General features: G+C 53.2%; 7 protein-coding genes across 7 annotated transcripts; 3 read left to right on the forward strand and 4 right to left on the reverse strand.

The window, feature by feature from the left end:
- Positions 1 to 680: 680 nt before the first annotated feature.
- On the reverse strand, positions 681 to 2,226 carry B0H65DRAFT_439319 (guanine nucleotide exchange factor; the record flags this gene model as incomplete). The annotated part of the gene is made up of 3 exons (XM_062825406.1): positions 681 to 783; positions 844 to 2,146; positions 2,199 to 2,226. 3 exons carry the CDS (start codon positions 2,224 to 2,226, stop codon positions 681 to 683), a joined length of 1,434 nt encoding a protein of 477 aa, XP_062687544.1.
- Positions 2,227 to 3,088: 862 nt separating this feature from the next.
- On the forward strand, positions 3,089 to 10,420 carry B0H65DRAFT_536668 (Rap1-interacting factor 1 N terminal-domain-containing protein). Its single transcript, XM_062829052.1, has 3 exons — positions 3,089 to 6,520; positions 6,572 to 8,729; positions 8,790 to 10,420. The coding sequence occupies exons 1-3, from the start codon at positions 3,536 to 3,538 to the stop codon at positions 9,926 to 9,928; spliced, it is 6,282 nt and encodes a 2,093-aa protein (XP_062687545.1). The 5' UTR covers positions 3,089 to 3,535; the 3' UTR covers positions 9,929 to 10,420.
- A 307-nt stretch (positions 10,421 to 10,727) lies between these two features.
- B0H65DRAFT_454222 (galactose mutarotase-like domain-containing protein) lies at positions 10,728 to 12,725 on the reverse strand (the record flags this gene model as incomplete). Its single annotated transcript, XM_062826186.1, has 4 exons — positions 12,611 to 12,725; positions 12,053 to 12,489; positions 11,608 to 11,988; positions 10,728 to 11,529 (listed from the first exon to the last, which is right to left on the reverse strand). Coding segments are annotated over exons 2-4 (1,037 nt in total), but the record flags the coding sequence as incomplete, so codon positions are not given.
- A 573-nt stretch (positions 12,726 to 13,298) lies between these two features.
- On the reverse strand, positions 13,299 to 15,011 carry B0H65DRAFT_70038 (DAHP synthetase). The gene has a single exon (XM_062831290.1). It carries the CDS (start codon positions 14,894 to 14,896, stop codon positions 13,460 to 13,462), a length of 1,437 nt encoding a protein of 478 aa, XP_062687547.1. The 5' UTR covers positions 14,897 to 15,011; the 3' UTR covers positions 13,299 to 13,459.
- A 457-nt stretch (positions 15,012 to 15,468) lies between these two features.
- On the forward strand, positions 15,469 to 15,900 carry B0H65DRAFT_545379 (uncharacterized protein; the record flags this gene model as incomplete). The annotated part of the gene is made up of 2 exons (XM_062829370.1): positions 15,469 to 15,735; positions 15,793 to 15,900. The coding sequence occupies 2 exons, from the start codon at positions 15,469 to 15,471 to the stop codon at positions 15,898 to 15,900; spliced, it is 375 nt and encodes a 124-aa protein (XP_062687548.1).
- A 1,007-nt stretch (positions 15,901 to 16,907) lies between these two features.
- B0H65DRAFT_545380 (major facilitator superfamily domain-containing protein) lies at positions 16,908 to 19,112 on the forward strand (the record flags this gene model as incomplete). Its single annotated transcript, XM_062829371.1, has 5 exons — positions 16,908 to 17,307; positions 17,562 to 17,675; positions 17,756 to 17,888; positions 17,986 to 18,433; positions 18,516 to 19,112. The coding sequence occupies 5 exons, from the start codon at positions 16,908 to 16,910 to the stop codon at positions 19,110 to 19,112; spliced, it is 1,692 nt and encodes a 563-aa protein (XP_062687549.1).
- A 948-nt stretch (positions 19,113 to 20,060) lies between these two features.
- On the reverse strand, positions 20,061 to 22,781 carry B0H65DRAFT_482713 (amino acid permease-domain-containing protein). Its single transcript, XM_062827659.1, has 4 exons — positions 22,095 to 22,781; positions 21,767 to 21,974; positions 21,505 to 21,714; positions 20,061 to 21,453 (listed from the first exon to the last, which is right to left on the reverse strand). The coding sequence occupies exons 1-4, from the start codon at positions 22,516 to 22,518 to the stop codon at positions 20,325 to 20,327; spliced, it is 1,971 nt and encodes a 656-aa protein (XP_062687550.1). The 5' UTR covers positions 22,519 to 22,781; the 3' UTR covers positions 20,061 to 20,324.
- Between the last annotated feature and the right edge of the window lie 294 nt (positions 22,782 to 23,075).

Here is a 23,075-nt window from a genome sequence, read left to right on the forward strand (position 1 = left end):
GGTACCAAGACCTCCTTTTGTGGTTCTGACCATGGTTCCGGGTTTTACCCTGTCGAGCTTCTCGTTGAAATGGACGGGATTTCTGAATGTCTGATGCTGTACGAGCTGAAAACATCGGTTGTACAAACATCGAGTTATACCCTTTCGCGATGAACGAATTTGGGTACTCCCTGCAATCACCGTTCCACTGCGTATTGGTGATCGCAACCTGAACTAAGACGGAACTTTCCGTCACATCTAGAGCCATCAAGGTCATCACCGATCGGTGACAGGTGGGTTGGTGATGTGGTGGTGATGCAGTGGGCGGAGTGCCGTAGTCTCCGGTACCCGGACATGCGGTGTAGGACAAGCACTTGTCAGCCCTGCCATGTCACCGCAGCGGAGCACACTCCGTTCAGAACAAATCATGTGCCCCTGAAGAGCCGATAACGTTCCAAAAGGATCGACAACATGGATGCATTGGGTACCGGGGGAAGCTCGGATGATGTGTGGTCCGCATCATCGACATCAGCATCAGCATCGTCAGCTCTTGTCCGGGATTAAGAGCAGGTGATATTGATTAGCATTACAGTAGCAAGAATAGGCTAGCGTGAGTTCTAGGTCGTCAGTGTGCTTGTAGACTTTATGTGTCGTGGTTTTCAAGGTAGACTTGCAACAAAAAGAAACGTCGGGCCCTTCGCTCAGTCCGAATCCTCTTCGTAGTCGTCCGGCAGCTCTTCGAACCGACCCTCCTGAACCGCCTTTTCAACAGGGTTAGAATTGACGATGCCCAGTTTCCTCGCCCTGTGAACAGTTAGTCAGCTTCCGATTTTCCGACTTCACTAGAACAATGCAGTTACTCACCTCTCAAACAAGACAAAAAGTCTCTCAGCCTCTCGCTCCTTCTCCTCCATCGTCATCTCGGGCATATCCGGGAAAGTCTCAGCATCCAAGAACTGGCCAGTAATGGGATTGACGGCCCTCTTGCTGCTCTGACCGGCCTTGGAACTTTCGCCCTTCTCGTCGTCGCCTCCTAGCCCTTCTGGGATGGGAATGTTGTTCTGGAAGAGGAAGCCAGACGCATAACCGTAACCGATGTTCTCGATAAACTTGTGGGCATCCTTGTCCGACACGTTGAACAGCAGGTGGGAAACGGCCTTGGCGAACTCGGGAGCGATGGGGTTGGTCATGTTCACCAGAAGTCTGGCGGGGAGGGTGTCGCCTTTGCCGAGAACCTTGGTGCGCTCCTCTTCTGAGGGGAGAAGGCTCTTCCGGATCGTATCGCAAACGGGGGAGTCGGCTGGCGCATATTCGTAGATGGAGGAGATGAGGCAGACTAGAGGGGTGACGGTTGCGTCGAGTTCCTGGTCCGAGTAGGCTTTGAGGGAAAGGTCGAGAAGTTTGATGAGCTTTTCGGCGAGACTGGAGGGTGCGTCCTTGGGATAGAGGCATGACCGTGTCTCCTCGGAGTCGAGCTTGAGGTTCATGGTCGCATTGACCAGAGGACCGAGGGGAGCTTCGAGCGGTGGTGTCCCCTTTGGTGGGATATCCAGGCTGAGAAGAAGGGTCACAATATGCGGGACGGCGGCGGTGAAAGAGTCGGTCTTGGATGGACATTTGCTGGTGACGTTGAATAGGAGACGTAGTGTCTCTCCCAGGGCCATGAGCTCCATTGGGTCTGCCTTGGTCTTGTTCTTGGCATGCTCGGAGATTCTGGTAGCGTGTCGGGAGAGGTTCTTAACGATACTATCTGCGAGTTGATACTCATCGATAAGTTTGTTGAGGTCAACGCTGGTGCCGTAGGTGCAAAAGAAGATGACTCGGGTAGCCAAGAACTCGTCATCCCAGTTGTCGTTCTTGAGCTTTTCGCAGGCCTTGGACTCATAGCCTAGGTCGACGAATCTCTGTCGTGTTTCGGGTTTGAGGAGCATGGCGTTGCAGAGAACACGCAGAGCATTTCGAGAAGTTGTTTCTGACGAAGAGTCGAATGCATGTTTCGTAAGAGTCTCAATGCCCTCCTTGGTGAAGATTGGGTCCGCATTTCTAGGGTCTCGACCATAAACCTTGAGCTCCTCTAGGGCCTTGTCTCGTTCTTCTGGTGAGAGACTTTTGCTCTTAAGGTCCTCAGTCAACTTGTTAACGAGGGTAGTAACAGCTTGCAGCTTGGCTGTAGTAGTGTTAGTTGAATCATGTCATCAGTGGAAGGACTGGTGACTGACCTGGCCCGGAGACTCCTATTGAGAACATTCTGATATTTCTGGTTGAGTCGAAGATTTGATGGCAGGTTTTACTCAGTTTCGGGTTACCACGGCATGAAGTGAATCTTCTGATAGAGGGAGTGAGAAGTATTAAGGTGAGGGTAAAAGTGGTTGTGGTGAATGATAGGTAGAGAAATGGAAGGAAATCGGGTGAAGACTTGTCCGGGTGACAGAATCGGGGACGGTGAACACTGTAAGAACTGAAGCTTAATAACAGTGGCCCCACCTTCCAAGTTTGATGTTCGATCCGAAGTTGAAGAGCTTCCATGAACGCTTGACCGAGTCATCAAGTCGGGTCCAATTGGACATATGCACTTCATTGATTTCCATCCCAGAGTCTGCCAGTTCATGTGTTTGTTTGGATCTTCAAACATGCAAGTTGAAGTCTTTGATAAATCCCATCCTCTTGTCGAGAGAAGGTCCAGCTGTGATACCGTGCACTAACAATCAAGTTGACCCAAGTGATGAAAGGCGGGGTGTTAGCAGCTGTTAGCTTGAACTGCCAATGTCTGATGATTCTCCTCATACAATGCATCTTGGCCTAACACTATTGATCTGATTCTTCTGTTTCCGCATTTCCAGTCCTGGAAGATAGAAATCTCGTAAGGAACTCGATACTCAATTTCTCTGCCGTGTCTGATGACAGACTCAGACCGAACTGCGACGTTTGTCTTGATAATCAAGTAGAACACATCAGATCTAAACGCTTATGCCTACAGAGTTAAACGATGCAATGTGGGGAGCCCCTTAAAGTGGAATGGAGACTTGGCGCGCGACCCCTGTAAATCAGTGGCTGCAAGACGCGATGTGCAACCGTGTCAGTCGCGACCGCGTTAAATCCTTTCAGTTATCAGCGATTGGCATCACGGCACTATCGTCACCGCCCGCGTTGTAGCCTAGAAACTGAACTCTGTGAAGAGGAGAGGAGAGGTAGACAGACCTTACATCAAGTCAATTCTCTACTCTTTTTGTCGCGTTTGAATCGCATAGCGACGGCGACAAAGAAAACACCACCACCACGTTCCTTTTTCCACCAAGTACGCACTGTCGGTGAACTGACGGCTATTGGTTGTACTCTTCATTGTCTGTTGACTTTCACTTTGGCTTTTTCTCACCACTTCATTGTCTGTTCTTCACTTTACCTTCGCCTTCCACTTGTTCGCTCCAATACTGTGATGCGCGACGAGAGAGCCTCCACCATCTAGCTCTCCCATTCGAAAGCATCGGCCTTGTCCCTAACCGCATGCCATCCTAGGCTGGACCTATACGGCTGTCATCCCCCACTACGACGACAGATCATGTCCAATAACACGAATAGCCTCGAATCTCTGCCACCACGACCGCCCACTCCACCAAAGAGAGAAGCACATAATGCGCCCCCAGCTACGATCCCAAGAAATGTCCTGGCCCCCATCGAGCTCGACAGCAACCTCAGGGCCGTCCATACCCCGCCTGCCGTAAACTCGCCTGGCTCGGGCCTCAATAGCAAATCAACATCGAAACGAAGTACCAAGAGAGTTGGGTTCTCGGCAAAGGCAGAATACAAAGACGCTCCAGTCTTCATGGACGGCGACAAGAGACAGCAGCCGACCCCCGTCTCCCTTCCACGAAGCGCTTCCAAGCCAGTCAAGTCCATCCTCAAAATCACCCACCACGTCCCGAACCCTCTCGAGGAAGCCAACGGCGACCCGTCCGATCCCTCGAACGCAAACACATCGGTCGCCAACATGTTGGAGTCAACCCTGAAGCAGCTCGCCGGCGGCGATCGCGACTCGAAACTCGATTCCTACATGATGTTGACGCGGGCCTTCAAGGTCTCCAACAACTTGCCAGACAGGGTGGCTTTGCAAGAGAAGATGGGCTTGTTCATGCAGTTCATGCAAAGAGATCTTGTCGCCAGGACACCTCAGGGCAACCTCGACTCTTCTCTTGTCCAACATGCTCTCAAGCTGATCGTCACCTTTCTCGGCCTCCCTGCCATTGCCTCGACTTTCACGACCGACTTCGGAACCTTCTTCGTCGACCACTGTATCCGTTCCTTCCAAGACGACTCGACCCCGAAAGATACTGCTCGACATCTTATGCAGGCCGTGTTGGTACAGAACTTCTCGTCCAAGGTTATGACCCCTGAGCGAGTCGGCAGACTGGTCACATCGCTACACAATATTGAGGAGAACATCAAGGGCAAGAGCATCATCATGTTGCGGGTGCGGATATACCAGAAAATAGTCAATCAAACGGGCAAGATGATGGTTATTCACTCGGATTGGTTATACGACCTCTTTACCGACATGCTCAGCACCATAAAGGACATCAGAGAGGCAGCCATTACCCTGGGCCTCGGCGCTGCTTTCACCATTGGTCAGGAGCTACAGCTCTCACGCAAGGCAATGGAGATATTTAACTCGGTCTCGGAAGAAAAGAAATACATCGAGTACTATGAAGAGAGGCTCAAGGCCATGGTCAAGGACAAGACCGTATCCGCTTCGGTCCCCCACATCTGGAGCGTTGTTGTCCTTCTACTACGAATCCGTCTGAGGGTATGGGACCGTACAGCGCATTGGTTGCAACTGGTCCAGAATTGCTTCAATAACATCGATTACCCTACCAAGATTGCCGCTCACCATGCTTGGGCTCGTCTGGTCTACTTGACGAATGCCGTAGAGCCGTCATTCGAGTCTTCGCTCAAAACCATCATCACCCCTTTGACTAGTCAGCTCAAAAGGAAGAACAGTACCAAGGCCTCGGAAGGACAACTAAGGGCAGCTGTCTTGGGCGATGTGTGCAATCTCTGGTACTATCTCTTCAAGCCAAACACGAATGCGGCTTTGCTAGATGGATACTGGAAGGCTGGAGTCCAACCCATTGTTACAGCACTCGTGTCCAGCTCGGAGCCTTCAAAACCAGCCACTGGAAATTCAACTCGGAAACCACAGGAGACATACGGGCAAGCAAGTGTCATTCTCAGTCATCTCTTTAACTGCACAACAGCCAGGCGATGGAGTGTGGACCGAGTAATGGACGAACCCCTCGCAAGACCCGAGGAGGTTCCTGCCATTGACGCAAAATGGGTTCGAAAGAATGCCGCCATGATTCTGGCTGCGATTGAGCCCATCCTCGCCCAAGATTTTAATGCACTTTCCAACAAGAAGAGCGCAGTCTACTGGCTCTGGGCCTCTCTTGTCGGATCTATTGCCTCTGCCGCATCTAAAGAGATTAAGGTCTCGAAAGACACAGGCTTGTTTATAACAGAAGCATTGTCTGTCTTGCAGAAGATCTGGCAAAAAGGCGTGCAACCAGGCGATACCGCTTCAGCAGTGGACTTTCTTCGTGCTACAAAGGGGTATGTGGAGATCATGATAACTTCGCTTGGCCTCCTCCCTTTTACAGAAAAGCTAGGCAAGGCCCAGGCCGGTCAGAAGTCGCCTATGCATAATCTGTTCTCTATGCTGTCTGGACTTCCTTCTGGCATCCCTGACGACGAGACCTTTGAAGTCTTCTTCACTTCAGTCTTTGAACACTTTACCGAGGCAAAGAGCGAGAAAGGAAAGATTGAAATTGCCCTAGATTTGCTCACCATGATTCCTATGGAGACACCACGCCCATATGGGATGTGGCTGTTTGTTGCGAAGGCGCTTGATGGATGGCTCCAACCTGATCACAATAGCAACCACTCAACTGGTTCAGGTGACACCCCCATAGGCCACGATTACCGTGATATCGTCAAGGTTCTCGAGCGTGGAATCAGGTCGACTCCTAATCTGCCTCGTGAGCACTGGGAGTCGCTGTTTAATGCTGTTCACCAGAGGGTTAGGTCAGAAGCAGGAGAGCCCGGAGTTGCCATCGTTGTCGTTGAACCTCTAGCCAAGGTAGCTCTGGATCGACTAACTACCCCGGGGCCCATGGCTGCTTTCTTCAATGGGGTCCGATATGTCGCCGAGTTGTTGTCGATTGCTATTCAGCCACGCGACAAGCAAGCCGTTGACGCAGCTCGAAGACGGCTTTGGGGAACGGCTCTGGCTGGTTCTCGCTCAGCAACTTTTGACACGTTCGACAATCTCTACAAGGCTGTCAATGAGGCTTTGACACGGCTCTACAAGGAGTTTGACTCTGATAATTCCGAACTCATCATCCGCCTTCTGCAAGAGACTGTCGGCTTCTTCGATAGGTGTAACCAACAACTCATCTTCAGGACAATGTTCATTCTTCAAGATGGCTTCCTCCCCTGGCTCCGAGATCCTAACAGATTGCTTGGCAGCCAGTTGAACGCCATTGTGGCTGTGGTGAGTACTTCGTGTCGAGTATATTGGCAAACATGGACTGACATCAAATAGACAAACACGCTTTGGGACAAGGTATGCGGTCTTATATCGGCAACCGAACGCCCCGACCAGCAGTTGGATTCACTCACTCGCATCTTCTGTGCCACTCTCGGTTCCTCTCATCGATACATCGTCAACTCGGCTGTATCGCTTTGGAACAGACTGTATGGCAAAGTCGAAAAGCTCGAGTATCCTCAGGAACTTAAGGAAGTCCTTGCCAAACTCCGGCCGTACGCCGATCTGGTCACGCCCGGTCTAGAGCTCTCCAGCCTCGAGTATCCCTCCCACGAACCCATCTTCGTCGAGTCGATGGAGGAGTTCAGCCTGCCTAGACTACCACCACCATCCTCAAGACGCACCACAAGAAGCGCCTCACGCACAAACTCCCCAGTCAAGACGCCCGATCCTGTTAAGCGCAGGTCCCCGACCAAGCGACGTGCCAGCGCCACTCCTGAAGTTAAGAGCTCTGGATTCAACCTCCGTCCCAAAGCGGGGGCACCACGGCTTCGGCACGATGACTCCCAAATCCAGTTTGCGGCGGTTGAATCCTCTCCTCAACACAACCTCATCAACGAAGAAATGGAATCCCAGCTCCTTACCGAGCGCCAAAAGGAAGTCCGCGAGCGCCAGAAGGAAAACGCCGCACTCTTTCCCGAGCTCCGCTCCTCCCCAGCTACAAGAACCCGAAGCTCAGCGCGTCTCGCTGCCCGCTCACGAGAGGGTTCCCCTTCAGGTGCTCACACTCCCCAAGCCGGTACCCCCAGTAACCCAGGAGGCAGATTCACCGAATTCGTCAGCGGGACGCCTACCCCCCGCCGCGGACAAGCGGCGTTGGCGATCATCGATCAGGACATGGACATGATGGACCCGCCTTCGTCACCGCCGATGATGGAACCAAGGAGGAATCCGCTCGCGGCTGAGATAAGGTCCAGATCGGCGAACACGAGCTTGTTGGATGATTGGCAGCTTTCTTCTTCTCCCATCTCTGGGTCGCCGTTGCGTCAGCAGCAGTTTGCGCCGGTGCCGTCGAGTTTGGCTGTGGCTTTGGATGCTGTCAACGCTGCGGTTGGGTCGTCTCCTCCTGCACCGGCAGAAGCGGGTGAGCAGGATTTGATGGAGGAAGATGATGATATTATTGAAGAGAGTGTGCTGCCTGAGCAGGAGAATCAGGTTCTGCCGACCACTGAGCTAGCCAAACCGGCCCAGGAAGTTGTTGGTGTTTCTGGCGAGGGCTCAGGGCTGCAGGGAGGTCATCTAGGTGTGCCACGCCAGGAAACGCCGGAGAAATCGGATCATGAGCTGGAAGAGTTTGTGGATGCGCCTAGTAGCCCGCTACCGCCGACGCCGCACCGTGCTGGTAGAGCCTCGGCCAAACCTACCATCCAGGCCAACACAGACCCGGTGAAGAAAGCTGCTCCCGCTCCGGTGGCTGCTCCGGCACCTACTCCCGCTTTCGCGACTGCACCCACTGTTGCTCCGGCGGCCACAGCGGTTGCACCCGCACCCACTCCATCGGGCGCTCCATCTTACGACGGCGGAGAATGGGACGACCGCTCCCTCCTCAAACTGGTAGTAGAGCTCGACTCAGGTAAACTGAATAGGCAAGAGTACACCCGTCCATCTCCCTCCGTTTCGCCCGAGAAGCTTCCTCTCACAGCAGCCAACCTTGAGCCTAGTTCCAGTTCTAATAGGCCTGGCTCTGGTCCCGCTTCAGCTGCCCCCTCTCCGGCCGCTTCGTGCATCGTAGCTGTGGACGATGATAATATCGTGGGGGACGAAAGCGAGAATGTTCATGTTCCAAAGCCGGCGTCTCGAGGACGGCTGACGAGGTCAAGGGCTAGTTCTGTGGCTTCGAACCGCTCGGTTGAGCAGATTCCTAGCTCACAGGCGCAACAGCAGTTGTCGACGCAAGAAAAGGGGAAGCCAAAGCTCAAGGGTCCGACGAGCGCACGGGCGGGAGCAGGGAAGGGGAAGCGGAAGAGAGTGGCTTCTTCGGCTTCGGAGACTGCTGCTGCTGCTGCTACTCCTGCTGGGACTGGGACTGGGACTGGAAAGAAGAGGAGGGTTGGTCGTCCTTCGTCTACTGCTCCGGTCCCTGCGGTGGAGCAGGAAAAGACCGAGGTTCAGGTTCCTAGGAGCCGGAGCCAGGGTCAGAGTCAGAGCCAAGAAGGTAAGTCACTCTGTTCAATGACTTTGAGAACGATACATGCTAACTTGAGTCATGTTGCAGTGCCCAAATCAGAACCGATTTTCTATGACCGCCTTCCTATCTCCGTCTCCTCCTCCTCCCGCTCGTCGTCTTTGTCTCAACCACCATCCAGCCGTGCGTCTTCTGTCGTGTCTAACTCGGTTCTTACTGAGCGACCTAGGGGCCTGCCTCAACCTGCCCATCAGCGCACTATCCCTTCGTCTTTGCCGCAGCAAATGTCTCAGTTGTCTGCCCCTGCGCCGGTGCCAATGGAGGTTGTTGAGCAGGCTGCTGCTGAGGCGAGTGATGAGGTTGCGCAGCAGCAGTCCCAGTCCCAAGGGGCTCAACAAGTACAGGTTCCAGAGATCGAGGAGTTATCCTCCGATGGCGAAGAGCTCGTCCAGTCTCAAATAGAAATTGAGTCTAGGAGTGCGGATGAGAGGCAATCACTTTCTATGTCTCAGGTGGAACACCTGGAACAACATTTGGAAGGGGAGGATTTGATTCCTAGTTCGCCGTTTATGGCGGTACGTGGTAGTGGGAGAAGTGGAAGTGGGAGAAGTGGGAGTGGTGGAAGTGAGAGTGGTGGGAGCGAGGTGCTGGTGGAGGATTCGGTTCTTTCACAACAGCAGGAGGAAGAAGAGCGCATGGATGTTGATATGGATGAGCATGATCAACCTTTAGCGTCGGCACAACAACAACAACGACAGCAAAAGAAACAAGAGGTGGGAAGAAACACTGGGCCAGTGGTGGGCGAAGAAAGGAGAAGAGGGCTGACGGAGGACGTTATTACCAGCGCAAAACCCGGAAAAAATCACACAGAAAATCTTCAGCAAAAAAAGGTCCAAAAGCAAAAGTCTCAGCAGCAACCTCAAACGCAACAAAATCTATCCCAGCAACAACAAGATCAACTTGGAGAGGAAAACAAGGAGGAGGAGGAGGCTTCTTCAGCAAACAACAACAACAACAACAACAACAACAACAACAACAACAACAACAACAACCAAAGCCACACCACCAACAAGGAAAGAATCCTCTCCACCCTTCGCGCCAGTCTAAACGAACTTCGCACCGCAACAGCAGCAGGCGGCCTGTCTCGACAAGAGGTGTACGAGATTGAGGACTTGTTTATGGATCTGAAGAGGGAGTTGTATGAGGCTGAGAGGAGGGGGAGGGCATAGGTCATATGGTCATAAGGTCTTGAGGTTATAACGGCGGTGCAGAAAGGTGGTACTGCTTTTTGCTTTTTACTGTTTCGCTATGTAGAAGTGATGGCTCCCTCATCACTGTTTGTGTATGACACGTTCGGCATCATTGGGGTTTCGTATCCCCGTGCGTGGCATTAGGTTCATGGTGGGCTTAACGGTAACGGAGTTTCGTTGTATTGTCTGGCTTCTCTTGCTATTATGGCTCACAAAAAAGTACATTATCCCAGCTGTCTGTCTATAAACGTGGCCAACCAAGGTTTGGGCTTCTGAGGCTTTGAAGGCGTATATGGATGAAGGTGTTTTATATCATGTCTTATTATCGTGGTGTTTGTTTACTATTAAGTAAGGTCTCTCTCTACTTGAGTTCAGGGGATTGGGGGTTGGCCAAGCATATGGGCGATGAAAGCTGTGGGCACCAAAGAAGATCGGGCTACCTGAATCAAAATAGCTGTGCTGAAAGCGAACAAACGAAAGATTTGAAGATACCACTAGAGAGACCCCATCACTGTTCTTGATTTCGTTTCGTTGAAAGTGACATCAATTATGTGCCTCTGTGGTTGCGACACCGAGCGAGCATAGGGATAATATAGGCAAAACAGATTGTGACGTATCGTTACCACAGTGCCGTGATGGGCTCTCAGGCAGCTGGGGGTTAGGAGTTGGGAGTTGGCCAGATAGGTAGTTTGAAACGTTGTATACCTTAGGTTAATGTCAGCGCTGCTTTCTTCTACATAGCTTGATAACAGCATCGAGAGGAGCGGAAACCAACGTGGTGGAATTGGTGGTTATATTTGTCCGGTGAATGAAAGCCAAGCCTCTCCAGGTCGTCGTCATCACTCTTCACTCTTCACATCCTCCAATTCCAGTACGTGAGCTCTTGTCCGGCTACTATTATCATTGCCGTCTGTCTATCTGGTGAACCTGGCCGCCTCCACAGTATTCAAGGCTGGCTCATCTCCTAGTATTCATCGTCATCACTCATCATTCATCACATCCTCCGTTTCCCTCATCCAATTAACCTCCCTCCAACTGTCATGACCCCCAATTCTTCGACATCTCCCCCCTCATTCACCTTCGTTTCTATATCCCCACCAACCTTCACCACACAATATGCGGCACCACTCCCCCCACCCTCACAACCGTCCCCTCCTCCTCCAGCCCAGTACCTGGCTTCAATCAGTCTTCCCACCCAAAACAATAGTCTGCGCCCCCTCAAACGCATCCCCCGGCTCCAGCACCTGCCACGTGCTCACCGCGCCCGGTTCCACGCACAACATGTTCTTGTACCCATCCTTGGGCTCAAAGTCCGCCATGCCCTGCGCCTTTTCGATCCAGGGGTTCCAGACCACCACGTTGGAGAGGTTATCGCGCAAAATGGTGTACTTGGGCTTGTCTTGGGACCAAACGGTGATGGGGACGGACGCGGGAGAGTCGCCGGCGGGGGTGTACACGCGGTCGATCTCGGAGGAGATGGTGAGGGTCGGGGTGGACTGGGTGGTGGTGGAGATCGGGGTGGTGGTTTTGTCGACGTAGGTGGCGTTTTCGAGGCCGTGGATGGAGACGGAAGTGATATCCTGGGTTTGTTGTGTTAGTTGGAGGAAGCAGGGAGGAAAATGGGAAAGGGGAAAAGAGAAAAAGGGGGGGCAACATACGTCGACCTTGAGATAAGTATGCATCAAAACCTGACACTCCCAACTCCTCTCATCGTCATTAGTAACCACCAAATTAGTCGCCAGACTATCCGTGTTCAGCGTCACTGAGTAAATGGCATTAAAAGCATACGGCCACTTCGCCCTGGCGTCTTCGCTCAAGCCCGAAGAGCTCAGACCAAAATCCAACTTGACGCTCATATCGGCCGCCGCAGCAGCCACGGCTCCGGCAGCGCTAGTCGCCGTCGCAGCAAAGGCCGGGGTGGTGGGAGTGGGAGTCGATTCCGAAGTGGACTTGCCCAGGAACTCCCACCGCGACGAGCGGGCGAAGCCATGCTGGGGGAGCTCCTTCGTTTGGGCGTGGTCGGGGGCTGTTCCGAAGACCTATTATTCCCATTCCCCGTCAGCACAACTTCCCCTCTCTAATGAATATGGGCGGACGACCTACCGGGAAGACCAAGGGAATACCGCCCCTCACAGGCTTACTCCCATCCAGCTTAGCCGCCTCGCTCAACCACAGCTTCTCATCACCGTTCTTGTCCTTCCAGCTGACGACGGTGGCGCCGTACAGCAGAACCGAGACGCTCTCGCCGGTCGGAAGAGTGGCGGTCACGCGAGAGTTGTCCGAGGAGAAAGCGACTTGCGGTTGCGGGGGGAGGCCGGGGGTGGAGGCTAGGGCGGAGGGCTTGCGGGCTCGGTCGACCATTGTTGCGGTTGGTATGGGTTGATTAGGTTGTTGGTCGGGTTGAGTTGTTGTTGTTTGCGAAAGCGGATGTTGGAAGGGAGTTGGAACCGGAAGCGGGCGTGGAAGAGGGGTAATGAGGTCGCAGAAACAAACGAGGTAACAGAATCGCTGCGCAAGTAAAGACAAGCTGTTGATGATGCCTACAAGTAAGCTTGGTCAGTTCGAGTCAGATGTTTCAGGTTGATCGGACGGAAGACGGAAAAGAGGGGGGGGAGCTCTCGAAGCTGGAACTCTTTCGCACAAAGAAGAGGGGCAACTTACTCACTCTACCCGAGACGCGGGATACAAGAGAGCCCAATGATGAAGAAATGGGAGAGAAGCTCGGTGGTGTGGTGGTTGGATGAGACAGCGGGGTAAATGGCCCCCACTTCCTCCTCCCAGAGCTGAATCGGACGACGGTGAGCTTCTTGCATGACTTGAAACAGTGCAGTGACCAACCGACAAAAGCTGCTGTGGAGCCCGGGGACGTCACTGTGGTAACGATACGTCACTTTGGTCACCTAAATAACCTATTTTGGCTGTACTACTATTCTTTCTATGGGTATTTAACAAAGAACCTGATAGGAACGAGCTTTTCAAGATAGATATGGCAATGAAGATGGTTGAAGATGAATCTCACAATGTTTTGACGCTGAAAGACGCTACAGTACTTTTGATGTTTAATGAACCCCTAAAAGAACCACCGCTAGTCTCCTCGTCCTGAAAGACCGCGAACAATACCCTGGTATCCTTTTTTTTTCCTCCGTGATCCATACACCCAAGATCCTTTTTTTCCCTTTTGCTTTTCATCACAACCTCCTTGAATCCTTTTACCACAAAAATACCACCACATCGCGACAATAGCAATTCCTCAGAGCCCGCAAAAACCTCCGTGACGGCTCATCTAACCGATCCCAGCCTTCACCAGTCAAAGGAGGAGCATTCGACACACGCTTACGAGGGGCAGCCTTTCTCTTGGCCGGTGTCTCTATAGCATCGGCGTCGGCTTCAGTGGTTGGTAGAGCTACCCGCAGCAGACTTGGACGGGGTCTCCGGAGTCTCCCTCCCGTTCGCAGCAGTAGCATCAACCCAATCCTCATCCTCCTCCACCTCCTCAACCGAAGCAGCCTTCTAAACCGCCGCCGACGCTTTCCTCTTCTCCATCCTCTCCTGCCTATAATGATCCGCCACGAGGAAAGCCAACTCAAGCGCCTGCTTCTCGTTCAACCGCGGATCGCAGAAACTGGTATAATTTGTGCTCAAATCATCCTCATCCAATCCTGCACCACCTCCCAAGCACTCGGTGACAGCATCGCCTGTAAGTTCCAAGTGCATACCGCCCAAGTACGACCCCTGTTCCTTGTGGATGCGTAGCGTCTGCTGAAGCTCGGAGAAGATGTCGCTGAACTTGCGCGTCTTGATACCACCGGTAACAGATTGTGTGTTGCCGTGCATGGGATCGCACTGCCAGACCACGGTGCGGGCGTACTCCGAGTCTTCGACGGTGCGGATGTGAGCCGGCAGGAGGGAGGAGACCTTGTCGGCGCCGTAGCGGGTGATGAGGGTGATCTTGCCGGGTTCGCGGTTGGGGTTTAGGGTGCGTAGCATGGGAAGCAGGTCGGAGGTAGGTGTCGAGGGACCGATCTTCACGCCGATGGGGTTGGCGATGCCGCGGAAGTATTCAACATGTGCGTGGTCGATTTGGCGCGTGCGGTCGCCGATCCAGAGGAAGTGAGCGGAGGTGTTGTAGTATTCTTTCTTGGGAGGGGTGGTGGAATCGGGAGGGTAGGAGCGGACGGAAGGGTGGTTAAGCAAGCGGGTGAGCGGCTGCTCGTACTCGAGGAGCAGGCCCTCGTGCGAGGTGAAGAGTTCGACGGTGGAAAGCTTCTCGTTCTGGTCGGCGCCGATGGTGTGCATGAAGCGCAGCATTTCCTGGATGCGGTCGACGGTTTCCTGGTACTTAGCTTTGAGGGCAGGGTCGCGCACGTGGCCGAGGCCCCAGTCGAGGGGACCGTGGAGGTCGGCGATGCCGGAACCGATGGCGGCGCGGATGTAGTTGAGCGTGGCCGACGAGTACTGGTAGGCGCGCACGAGACGGTTAGGGTCCAGCTCGCGCTCGTCGGGGTGGAAGCCGTTGAGGATGTCACCGCGGAAGGAGGGCACTTCCTTGCCGTTGATGGTCTCGACGGGCGAGGAGCGAGGCTTCGCGTACTGGCCGGCCATGCGGCCGATGCGCACGACGGGCTTGTCGGCGCCCCAGAGGAGGACCAGCGACATCTGCAGGAGCAGCTTGATCTTGGACTCGATCACGTCTTGCTGGCAGTAGCTGAAGAGCTCGGCGCAGTCGCCGCCCTGGAGGAGGAAGGCCTTGCCTTGGGCGACATCGCGGAGGTGTTCGCGGAGACGGATGATCTCGTTGGGGAGGACGATGGGCGGGAGGTTCTTGAGCTCGTTGACGGACTTTTCAAGGGCGGCCTTGTCGGGGTAGTCGGGGCATTGCTTGATGGGCTTGGATCTCCACGAGTCAGGCGTCCATTCGGGGACGTTTGGTGTTGTTTGTTCGCTCATGATGACGGATTTGGAGATGGTCGAGATGGTGTGTAAGTGGGCGGGTGGAAATTTCGAAGCCAAAGTGGCACTTGTGAGGTCTTGGCCTTGGAGCTAGTAACAGTGACTAAGAATTGACAGGTGGGTCAATATCCAAAAGACTGAACAACTACACCTGTTATGGTGGTCTCTTCTCGAAAGAGAAAGTGGTAAAGAATGGTGTGTTGTTGGTACTAGAGGTAATCATGACTTCAAAGAAGAGGTGTCCTATTCAAATATCTTTTCGGATCTGTTTGGGGGCGAGTCAGTCGCAAGTGCACCGCACGGTGTTTGTTTAAAGTGTCATAACCGTAAATGGCAGTCGGAACTTGGAGAAGCCAATTGACCAATGATAACAACGCTAGAAAGACCCCTGAAGTATGTCCCACCGTGACGCTGTGGTGCCTGCCCGCTTCAAGCTAGCGACAGCCAATGCCCCGCCCCCACATCTGGTCGCGACGTCTTGCGCCGGCCGGAACTGTTCTACAGCGAAGTGCAGTGACACTGCAGCAACTCTTCTCTTCCATCGACACAGAAAACTCCACAACATCAAAATGGCCGAGGATAAACAACCACCTGCCGTCGTCGAGGGCGCCACCGGCGGTGACGTCGAGGAAGAGGTCCAGCCCACGGCCAAGTCCGCCGAGGACCGCAAGGCCGCCGCCGCTCTGTCCAGCCTCGACTCCAACCGCGAAGACGAGTCCTCTGCCCAGGTCGACCAGGATGCCGTCAAGAACGCTTTCCACTCTCTCAGCACTGCTGGTAGCAAGCAGGCCGAGGTGAAGAAGGTCAAGGTTGATGCGGCCGATGTCGCCCTTCTCGTGAGTGGTCCCAATACTGCTGATGATGGAGACAGCCTACTGACCGAGTATGAACAGGTCGAGGAGCTCGAGCTCACCAAGGCCAAGGCTACCGAGTTGCTGAAGGCCCACGATGGTGATGCCGTCAAGGCCATCAATGCCTATGTTGCTGCCCCTGCGGCTTAAAGGACGATACACCCCAGTTAGAGAACGAACAACGGACCATATCTGAGGACCCCATAACCGCCCATCGATTTATCCGCATACTTTGAGCGATACACGACAGACTATACCACATGCTTCCAGCGACAAGGATGACGAAAACACTTTTGTGACAAAGGATCAGCATGCTTAGGCCGGGCTGGGAAAGGGACTTTGGGACAGGGAGCGATGGATTAGACAAAAGGGCGGCCGCAGCCCCATCACATATCGACTGAATCGACCAAGATATTGGGCTGAAAGTTCCTTTGCGGTTGGTTTGTCGTCTCGATGTGGACGTAAACGCGCGGCCGGTTTGCTGGAATAAAGTTGGTATAAAGTTATCGACCTACCGCATCTGTTCTAGCGCTTACACGTCCCGTCTCCAGGACTAAAGGTACACATTCCCAATCCTTCCATACCACCCTCCCATGATAGATTCATAGTATATCGTACTCCCAAAGAGACACCGTCGATTACCGAGAAGAGCCTACGAATGCTTCACATCATCAGTCTTGAGTCGGTATTCTCTCCGCGTGGTGGTCAGTATCCCGTCATTTGTTCTTAGAGAAACAGTCTTGTCTTACTTGCAGCCATCAAGACCCAAGACGGAACCCAAAGACATTACAACAGATTAGCCGCAACCAATAAAACGCTATTGAATCCTACATATATACCCGTGCCAGCGCACCGCAACCCCAAGCAGGTGTTGCGCGTCCTTTGCGCGTCCCGGCCTAGCATTACGTACTCTTACCATTACAACACCAACTCATCCAGCCCTATGATGTGAAGCCCCTTATCGTTTGTTTACCTTGGCTCACATAAGGTTTAAGCTTATAACAACCATCAATCCACATTCTCTTCACCTTTGACATCAAGCTCTTCATCAGCCTCACGTTCCCTTTCGTCTTCTCTGGCGTTGCCTTCCCCTTTCATCGTCACCCATTCACAAACTCCCTTCTCCATCAACATCCCACAACACCAAAACCACCATCATGGACCCATCAGAAGACAACGACAACCCAACTGAACAAACAACCCTCCTCTCACGCTCCCCCTCCCCCTTCCCAATTTCCCAGGAGGACCAGAAAAAACCTGCCTCGCAACTATGGCCAACCCTCCTAACCGTCGCCTCCCTCGCCCTCCTCTTCAACATGGGCCTACACATCGCCACCGCCCCCTCGCTGGCCATCCTCCAGGGCATCATTTGCAAGAATTACTATGAGCAGGGTATTACTGATTCTATTGGGGTAGGATTGGGAGGAGGAGGAATGGAAGGGTTGCTGCTGCCACCGAAGACCAACTTTGAGGATGATGATTGGTGTAAGATTGGGCCGGTGCAGAGTCAAGTTGCCGAGGTGAGTGCTTGGAAGGATGTTTTTGAGATTTTGCCTGGTAGGTCTTTTCTTCTTTTCGTGGTGGTTTCTAGGGTTAAATGGGGGAGGGGCGGCGAAGGGGGGCGTCGAATGTCGGGAGGGGAGGATGGGAGAAAGAAAGAAAAGCGGTTGGAAAGGTAAATGATGGGAGAAGATGGATGGAGGGATTAGATGAGTTGGATACGAACATTGGAGGAAGATGCTGGGTGATCGCTCGGCTGGCCAGCTTGCACACAACAGAATAAAATGCTAACCAACTCATGAAATCATCAGCCGTCGCTCTCGCCATCCCCTGGGGTATCTTAACCGACCGCATCGGACGCAAAAAGGTCTTGCTCCTCGCCCTGTTCGGGATGCTGTTAAATGAAGCTTGGGTCAGACTCGTGTGTAAGTTTTGAAGTCTCGAATCGCTATGTTGTTGAAATACCTACCCATATGGGCATGAGAGACTAACAGACACAAAACAGACTGGTTCTCCGACATCTTCCCCGTCCGCGCCGTCTGGTTCGGCGGTCTCTTCCAAGCCATCGGAGCGGGAAGTACCACCTTCACGAGCATCGCTTACGTCTTGGTAGCGGATGTTTGTCCTGCTGAGCAGCGGTATGCTCTTTTTTTCTTTCTTTCCTCCCTTTCCTTTTCAAGTAAAGAACCTATGGTTGAAGGCGTTATTAGGAAAACTGAGTAAAACGAAAAACAGATCAACAGCCTTCGGCTACCTCCTCGCCTCCACCATCGTCTCGCGCTTCGTTTTCGTCCCCATCGGCGGCGCTCTTATTTCTGTCGATCCCTGGCTCGCCATGTGGCTCGGTTTTCTGGTTCAAGTGATTGGGTTCATCGTTGCTGCTTTCTTCGTCCAGGAAACCCTTCCACCGCCCGCTTCCGATTCCGACCCTTCTTCTCCTTCTCAGTCAGAGCCTTTCACCGCAGACAGTTTCACCACCGAGTCGGTCACGAAGCCCAAGACAGTCAAGCAGCATGTTGAACACTACCTGGAAAAGGTCAAAGAGGCGGGGGCCTGGACACTTCAGAACCCGAAAATTGTTCTGCTGTTGCTGTGCTTTTGGTTGTACATGATGGGCGAACAGGCGGAGATGTTGTTGATGATTCAGTACGCTAGTAAGCGGTTGGGGTGGTCTTTTGGGAAGGTATGTCTCACCCACCCCTCTCCCTTACACTTATCTTTTTTCTGTTCATCAATCACTTGAACACAACCACTAACATCCTCAGGCCTCCCTCCTCCCCTCCCTCGGCGCCCTAACAAACCTCCTCACCCTAACCACCCTCCTCCCCTATTTATCCATCCTCTTCTCCCATTCCTCCCCCTCCTCCCGCTTCCGCATCATGTCCGAACCAGCCAAAGACTACCTCCTCGCCCAAATCCTCGCCACCCTCCTCACCCTCGGCTGCCTGTTGATCGCCCTCCCCCTTCCCCATTTCGGCTTCCTAACTTCCGGCGAGGTGTTGTACTCCGCCGGCGCTGCACTCTCCGTCCCCCTACGGAGCTTGATAACGAATCTGGTGGATGCGAGGCATCGCGGGACGCTGTATACGGTTATTAGTGTTGTAACTTATGGGGCTACGAGCGTGGGGAGGCCGGTTGCTGCTGGGTTGTTTAGTGTTGGATTGAAGATGGGGGATGGGATGCAGTGGATGGGGATGCCGTTTGCGGTGGCGGGGGTGATGTTTGCGGTGTGCTTGGGGGTGGTTAGTTTTTCGGCGTTGGGGAGGGGGGAGGGGAGGGAGACTACGGTGGGAGAGGAAGAGGGGGCTCAGGGGGTGGAAGGGGAGAGGGTTGAAGTTGAGGGGGAGAGGTATAGGGATTGATAAGGTAGGATCTGATGGATTAGGTAGATAGATTAGTGGAATGAGAATAGAGTTGATCAAGTTAGGTATGTTATATAACCTGGTAATGGGATCTTCTTTCTCTCTGACAAGACTAGACTTGTTGTGATGAATGACTAAGACGGTTTCTGTTTCTTTTGTGCTTCATTGAGCGTGGATGGGAAGAAGACTAGAGGAGTATGCCGTAGGGACGGGAAGTGAAAAGGACGGTGTGAAACGTGATGGTGCCTACGATGAACTGAGTTCTATCCGATGGGTTATGGTGGTGGTCTATTATGGATGTAGTGGAGGGAGTGCTCTTTCCCATTTCATTCCACTGGACTGAACTAAACAAAAGGACTTCATCGCTCCTTCCTCTGGTGCCCTGATTGGCGCATGTCTGTAAAGTCCCGAGGCGCACCTGCCTGGGATAGAATAAGTTCTTGACCACGATGCCGTGGTGTACCTGACCTCAACGGAACTGAACTGAACTGGGTTCGGGATCTAGCGTAGGTGTGGCTATAGGTAGGTACCTCTAGAGGTAGTAACTACACGAGAACAGAAGATAGCAGCATGCCGAAAGGTCGCCCGGGTTGCTCAAACAAAGTACGTACCTCTAGAGAAAATGAGAGCCGAAGCAAAAAAGCTCGGCTGCCCAAGCCCGGAGTTGAACTCGAAGCCAGCTGCATGTCTACGAAAATACCAACGCATTTTCTGGCTACGTACTGTACCAGCACACCTACCACGTCCAGAGGCTACTGGGAGTTGGTGTTGATGGTGCTGGATTCGTTGGGGGGTTATATGGTTCTAGTAAAGGTTTGCCGGGACGGATGATCAATCAATCAATCACTTCCCCCTTGGGGCAGAACTTGATTACCTAGAGGTATCACGAGGAGCAGCGATGAGTGAGGCTCAAGGTCCCACGCGTCCTGTTAAATTTCTTAAAACGTTCTCATTATTCCTCTCCATTCATGGTCATACAGTTAGTTGTACGTGTGGTGTATAATAACAATGGAAGTCCCGGCCGTGGTATCATTGCAAGCTGATAAAGAATAAAAAAAAATATATAAAAAAATCTGTCACAAAGCTCGCTCCTAGTTCTAGCCCAGCAACTAACTCTAAACGCCTCGCTTCATATCCCATGGGTCCCAAAAAGGTTCCAGCAAAAGATTCCTCCCTCCCAAAAACAGTTCCAAACAAAGAAAGCCAACAAAGCTAACAAAAAAACCGATAAACCCTCTTCCACCCCGGCCACCCCTCCACCTCCTCCCTCTCCCTCATCAACAGCACCGGCAAATTCACATCCCTCCTCCGTCCCGTATCCAAATCCATCTCATCAATCCTCACGATCCTCGTCCTGAACCAAAACTTATGACTCAAATAAAACGCCACCACAATCGGCACACACAGATACTGCAAAAAGAAAGTCTGCACGACTTTGGACGTCGACGCATGGTCAGGACTCTGATTATCCGTGAACGTGACGATCGGAAACGCGGCGGTCCAGAATTGCGCTATCAGCACAAAGAAATTGAGGAAGAGGCCGATGTAGGAGCCTGCTATACCCGCTTGCGCGGTGAAACTGAGTTGGTTGAGGCTGCGGCCGCGCCGCGCCCAGGCGCGCCGGAAGCGGATGTGGCAGAGGCAGATGGAGCCCCATGTGAAGATGGAGGATAAGCCGGAGACGGCGAGGAGCCAGTTCAAAACGTCGGCTTGGAATTTGAGGTCGGCTAGGTAGCCGATTAGGCCTACTAGAGCTGCAAAAAGGATGGCGAAGAGGGGCCGGCCCTTGCGGTCGACGTAGGCAAGGATTTGGGGCGCTTGGCGCTGGTCGGCTAAGGCGGCGAGGGTGCGGGAACTACCAAAAACGGCCGAGTTGCCGACGCTGAGCACGGCGATTAGGACGACGGCGTTCATTATGCCGGGGAGGACTTGGATGGAGGCGGACTCGATGGCGATGACGAAGGGGGAGTGGGAGGTGTCGGAGACGGAGTAGGAATCTTTCTCTTTTCCGGGGGTTACGTTTCCCAGGAGGCGGGGGTGGTTGTAGGGGACGATGAGGCCGATTAAGGTGAGGGAGACGACGTAGAAGAGGGTGATGCGCCAGAAAACCTGTTTGATGGCTGTTGGTAGGGATTTGCGTGGGTTGGCGGTCTCGGCGGCGGCGAGCCCGACGAGTTCGGTCCCCGTGAAGGCGAAGGCGGCCGAGACGAAGACGGAGCAGAGACCTTTGAATCCGTTGTGGAAGGCGCCGGGGTTTTCCCAGTAGCGTCCGCCGATGTAGCCGGTGTTGCCTTGGGGGTCGTCGGGGAAGCCGCCGATGTTGATGACTGCGGCGAGGATGCTGGAAAATGTTAACCCGGGGAAGGTAAAGGGGAAAAGGGAGAGGAGTTACATGAAACCGGTGACGGCGGTGACTTTGACAAGGGAGAAGACGAATTCGGCTTCACCGTAGCCTTTGACGCCGAAGAGGTTGATCATGACGACGATTGTTAGGAAGACGGTGATGAAGATGGCCTTGTTAAGATGTTCGTTCCAGTAGCCGATGGTGATGGAGGCTGCTACGAGCTCGAGTGGTAGGACTGTTAACCATTGGAGGGCATAGCTGTCTGGTGTTAGTCAGGTTCGATATGATCCAAAGTTCAGGAGTGCCTTACTTCCACCCCATAGCAAACCCCCATGCTGGATCAAGGAATCTTGTTGAGTATGACGAGAACGAACCGGCGACGGGAAAGGCAACAGCCAGTTCACCGAGAGCTTGGATGGTACACCAAAGCATGATACCAACGAAGCCATATGCAATGATGAGAGCGGCCGGACCTCCTAGGAAGAGACACTTGCCCGAGGCCACGAACAAACCGGTACCTGATATGGTCAGTTACCATGTAAACAAAGCCCCTGATGGCCAAGATCCACACATAGGGAAGAACACGTGGAAGCGGGAGTGGCTTGCCCATTGAAAGACATGTGAAGAAAAGGACATACCAACTGAACCACCAATGGCAATCATCTGCAAGTGTCTCCCCTTTAGCTCTCGGGCAAGACCAGTGTTTGCCGTCCTGACGTTGGCGGCGTGCAAGTCAAAGTAGTGACTTCTTTCCCTCGTCGGTTCAAAGCTCGGCTCAGAGGAGTCTTGTGCTTGATCACGATAGTGATCAGGATGGCCATGTCCATAAATGCCATGTGTTGATATTCGGCGGACCGGGTCTCGTTTGAACGAGTCGATGAACCTTCGCAACCTCGGTTCTTGGCGATGGCGACCCCGTGCCCATGCCGGAACGTGGCCGACTCCGAAGGGTTCCCGGATACTCCATGAACTTCCTTGGGCGAAGGAGGAATCTCCGCCTCTGCTGCCGTAAGCGGCCATTTCTATGTCGGTGGGCATGGTGTCTCGCTTTTTGGGTTTCATCCTCGTAGTCGTTGTCGGTTGAGAGGCGACTGGTCGGTTGAAAAGGTCTCATCCTCTCACTAGGCGCCCAATATCATCGCGTCCTATCAATTCCTCTGAGATGGAGGTTTTGGTGAGTGTAGTGAGGTCGCGTGACAGTGTGGGTACTGGAAAGAGAAGAGACTTTGGAAAAGATATGAGGTCAGAAAAGAAAATCAGCCAAGGCCTCGCCCAGAACAGGAATGATAAGCGTCTGTTGGGTCTCCGCCGCTTCTGGATGCAACATGGGTGATGGTGACTGGGTAGAGGAAGCGGTAAAGACAAGGGGGGTCCAAGATGATTTCCAGCCTCCGGTCCGGGGACTCGATCAAGAGGTACATCGTTCGACAAGTGAATTCTGGGGAACCACACAGCAGTCAACACCCCTGAAGGTCCCGCCGACCATGCCCCGGACATGTCCACTTTAGCGCTCTTAGCGTTCGATTACCCGCCGTGGGGTTGTGGAGTTATTGTGGGTCCAGTGGGGTTGGTTATTGGTCAGCTCTTTTCAGCTCTCTTCAAAGGGGGTGCAAAGAACA

Source organism: Neurospora tetraspora (assembly GCF_033439725.1).
Source record: "Neurospora tetraspora strain CBS 560.94 chromosome Unknown B0H65scaffold_1, whole genome shotgun sequence".
NCBI classification, from domain to species: Eukaryota; Fungi; Ascomycota; class Sordariomycetes; order Sordariales; family Sordariaceae; genus Neurospora; species Neurospora tetraspora.

Excerpts from the sequence above, each read along its gene's own strand:
- B0H65DRAFT_536668 (XM_062829052.1), top strand. The coding sequence starts at position 3,536 with ATGTCCAATAACACGAATAGCCTCGAATCTCTGCCACCACGACCGCCC. Across the intron at positions 6,521-6,571 it reads TGAACGCCATTGTGGCTGTG|ACAAACACGCTTTGGGACAA; the intron begins GTGAGTACTTCG and ends GACATCAAATAG. Across the intron at positions 8,730-8,789 it reads TCAGAGTCAGAGCCAAGAAG|TGCCCAAATCAGAACCGATT; the intron begins GTAAGTCACTCT and ends GTCATGTTGCAG.
- B0H65DRAFT_70038 (XM_062831290.1), bottom strand. The coding sequence starts at position 14,896 with ATGAGCGAACAAACAACACCAAACGTCCCCGAATGGACGCCTGACTCG.
- B0H65DRAFT_482713 (XM_062827659.1), bottom strand. The coding sequence starts at position 22,518 with ATGAAACCCAAAAAGCGAGACACCATGCCCACCGACATAGAAATGGCC. Across the intron at positions 21,975-22,094 it reads TGCCATTGGTGGTTCAGTTG|GTACCGGTTTGTTCGTGGCC; the intron begins GTATGTCCTTTT and ends TGACCATATCAG. Across the intron at positions 21,715-21,766 it reads GGGTTTGCTATGGGGTGGAA|CTATGCCCTCCAATGGTTAA; the intron begins GTAAGGCACTCC and ends AACACCAGACAG.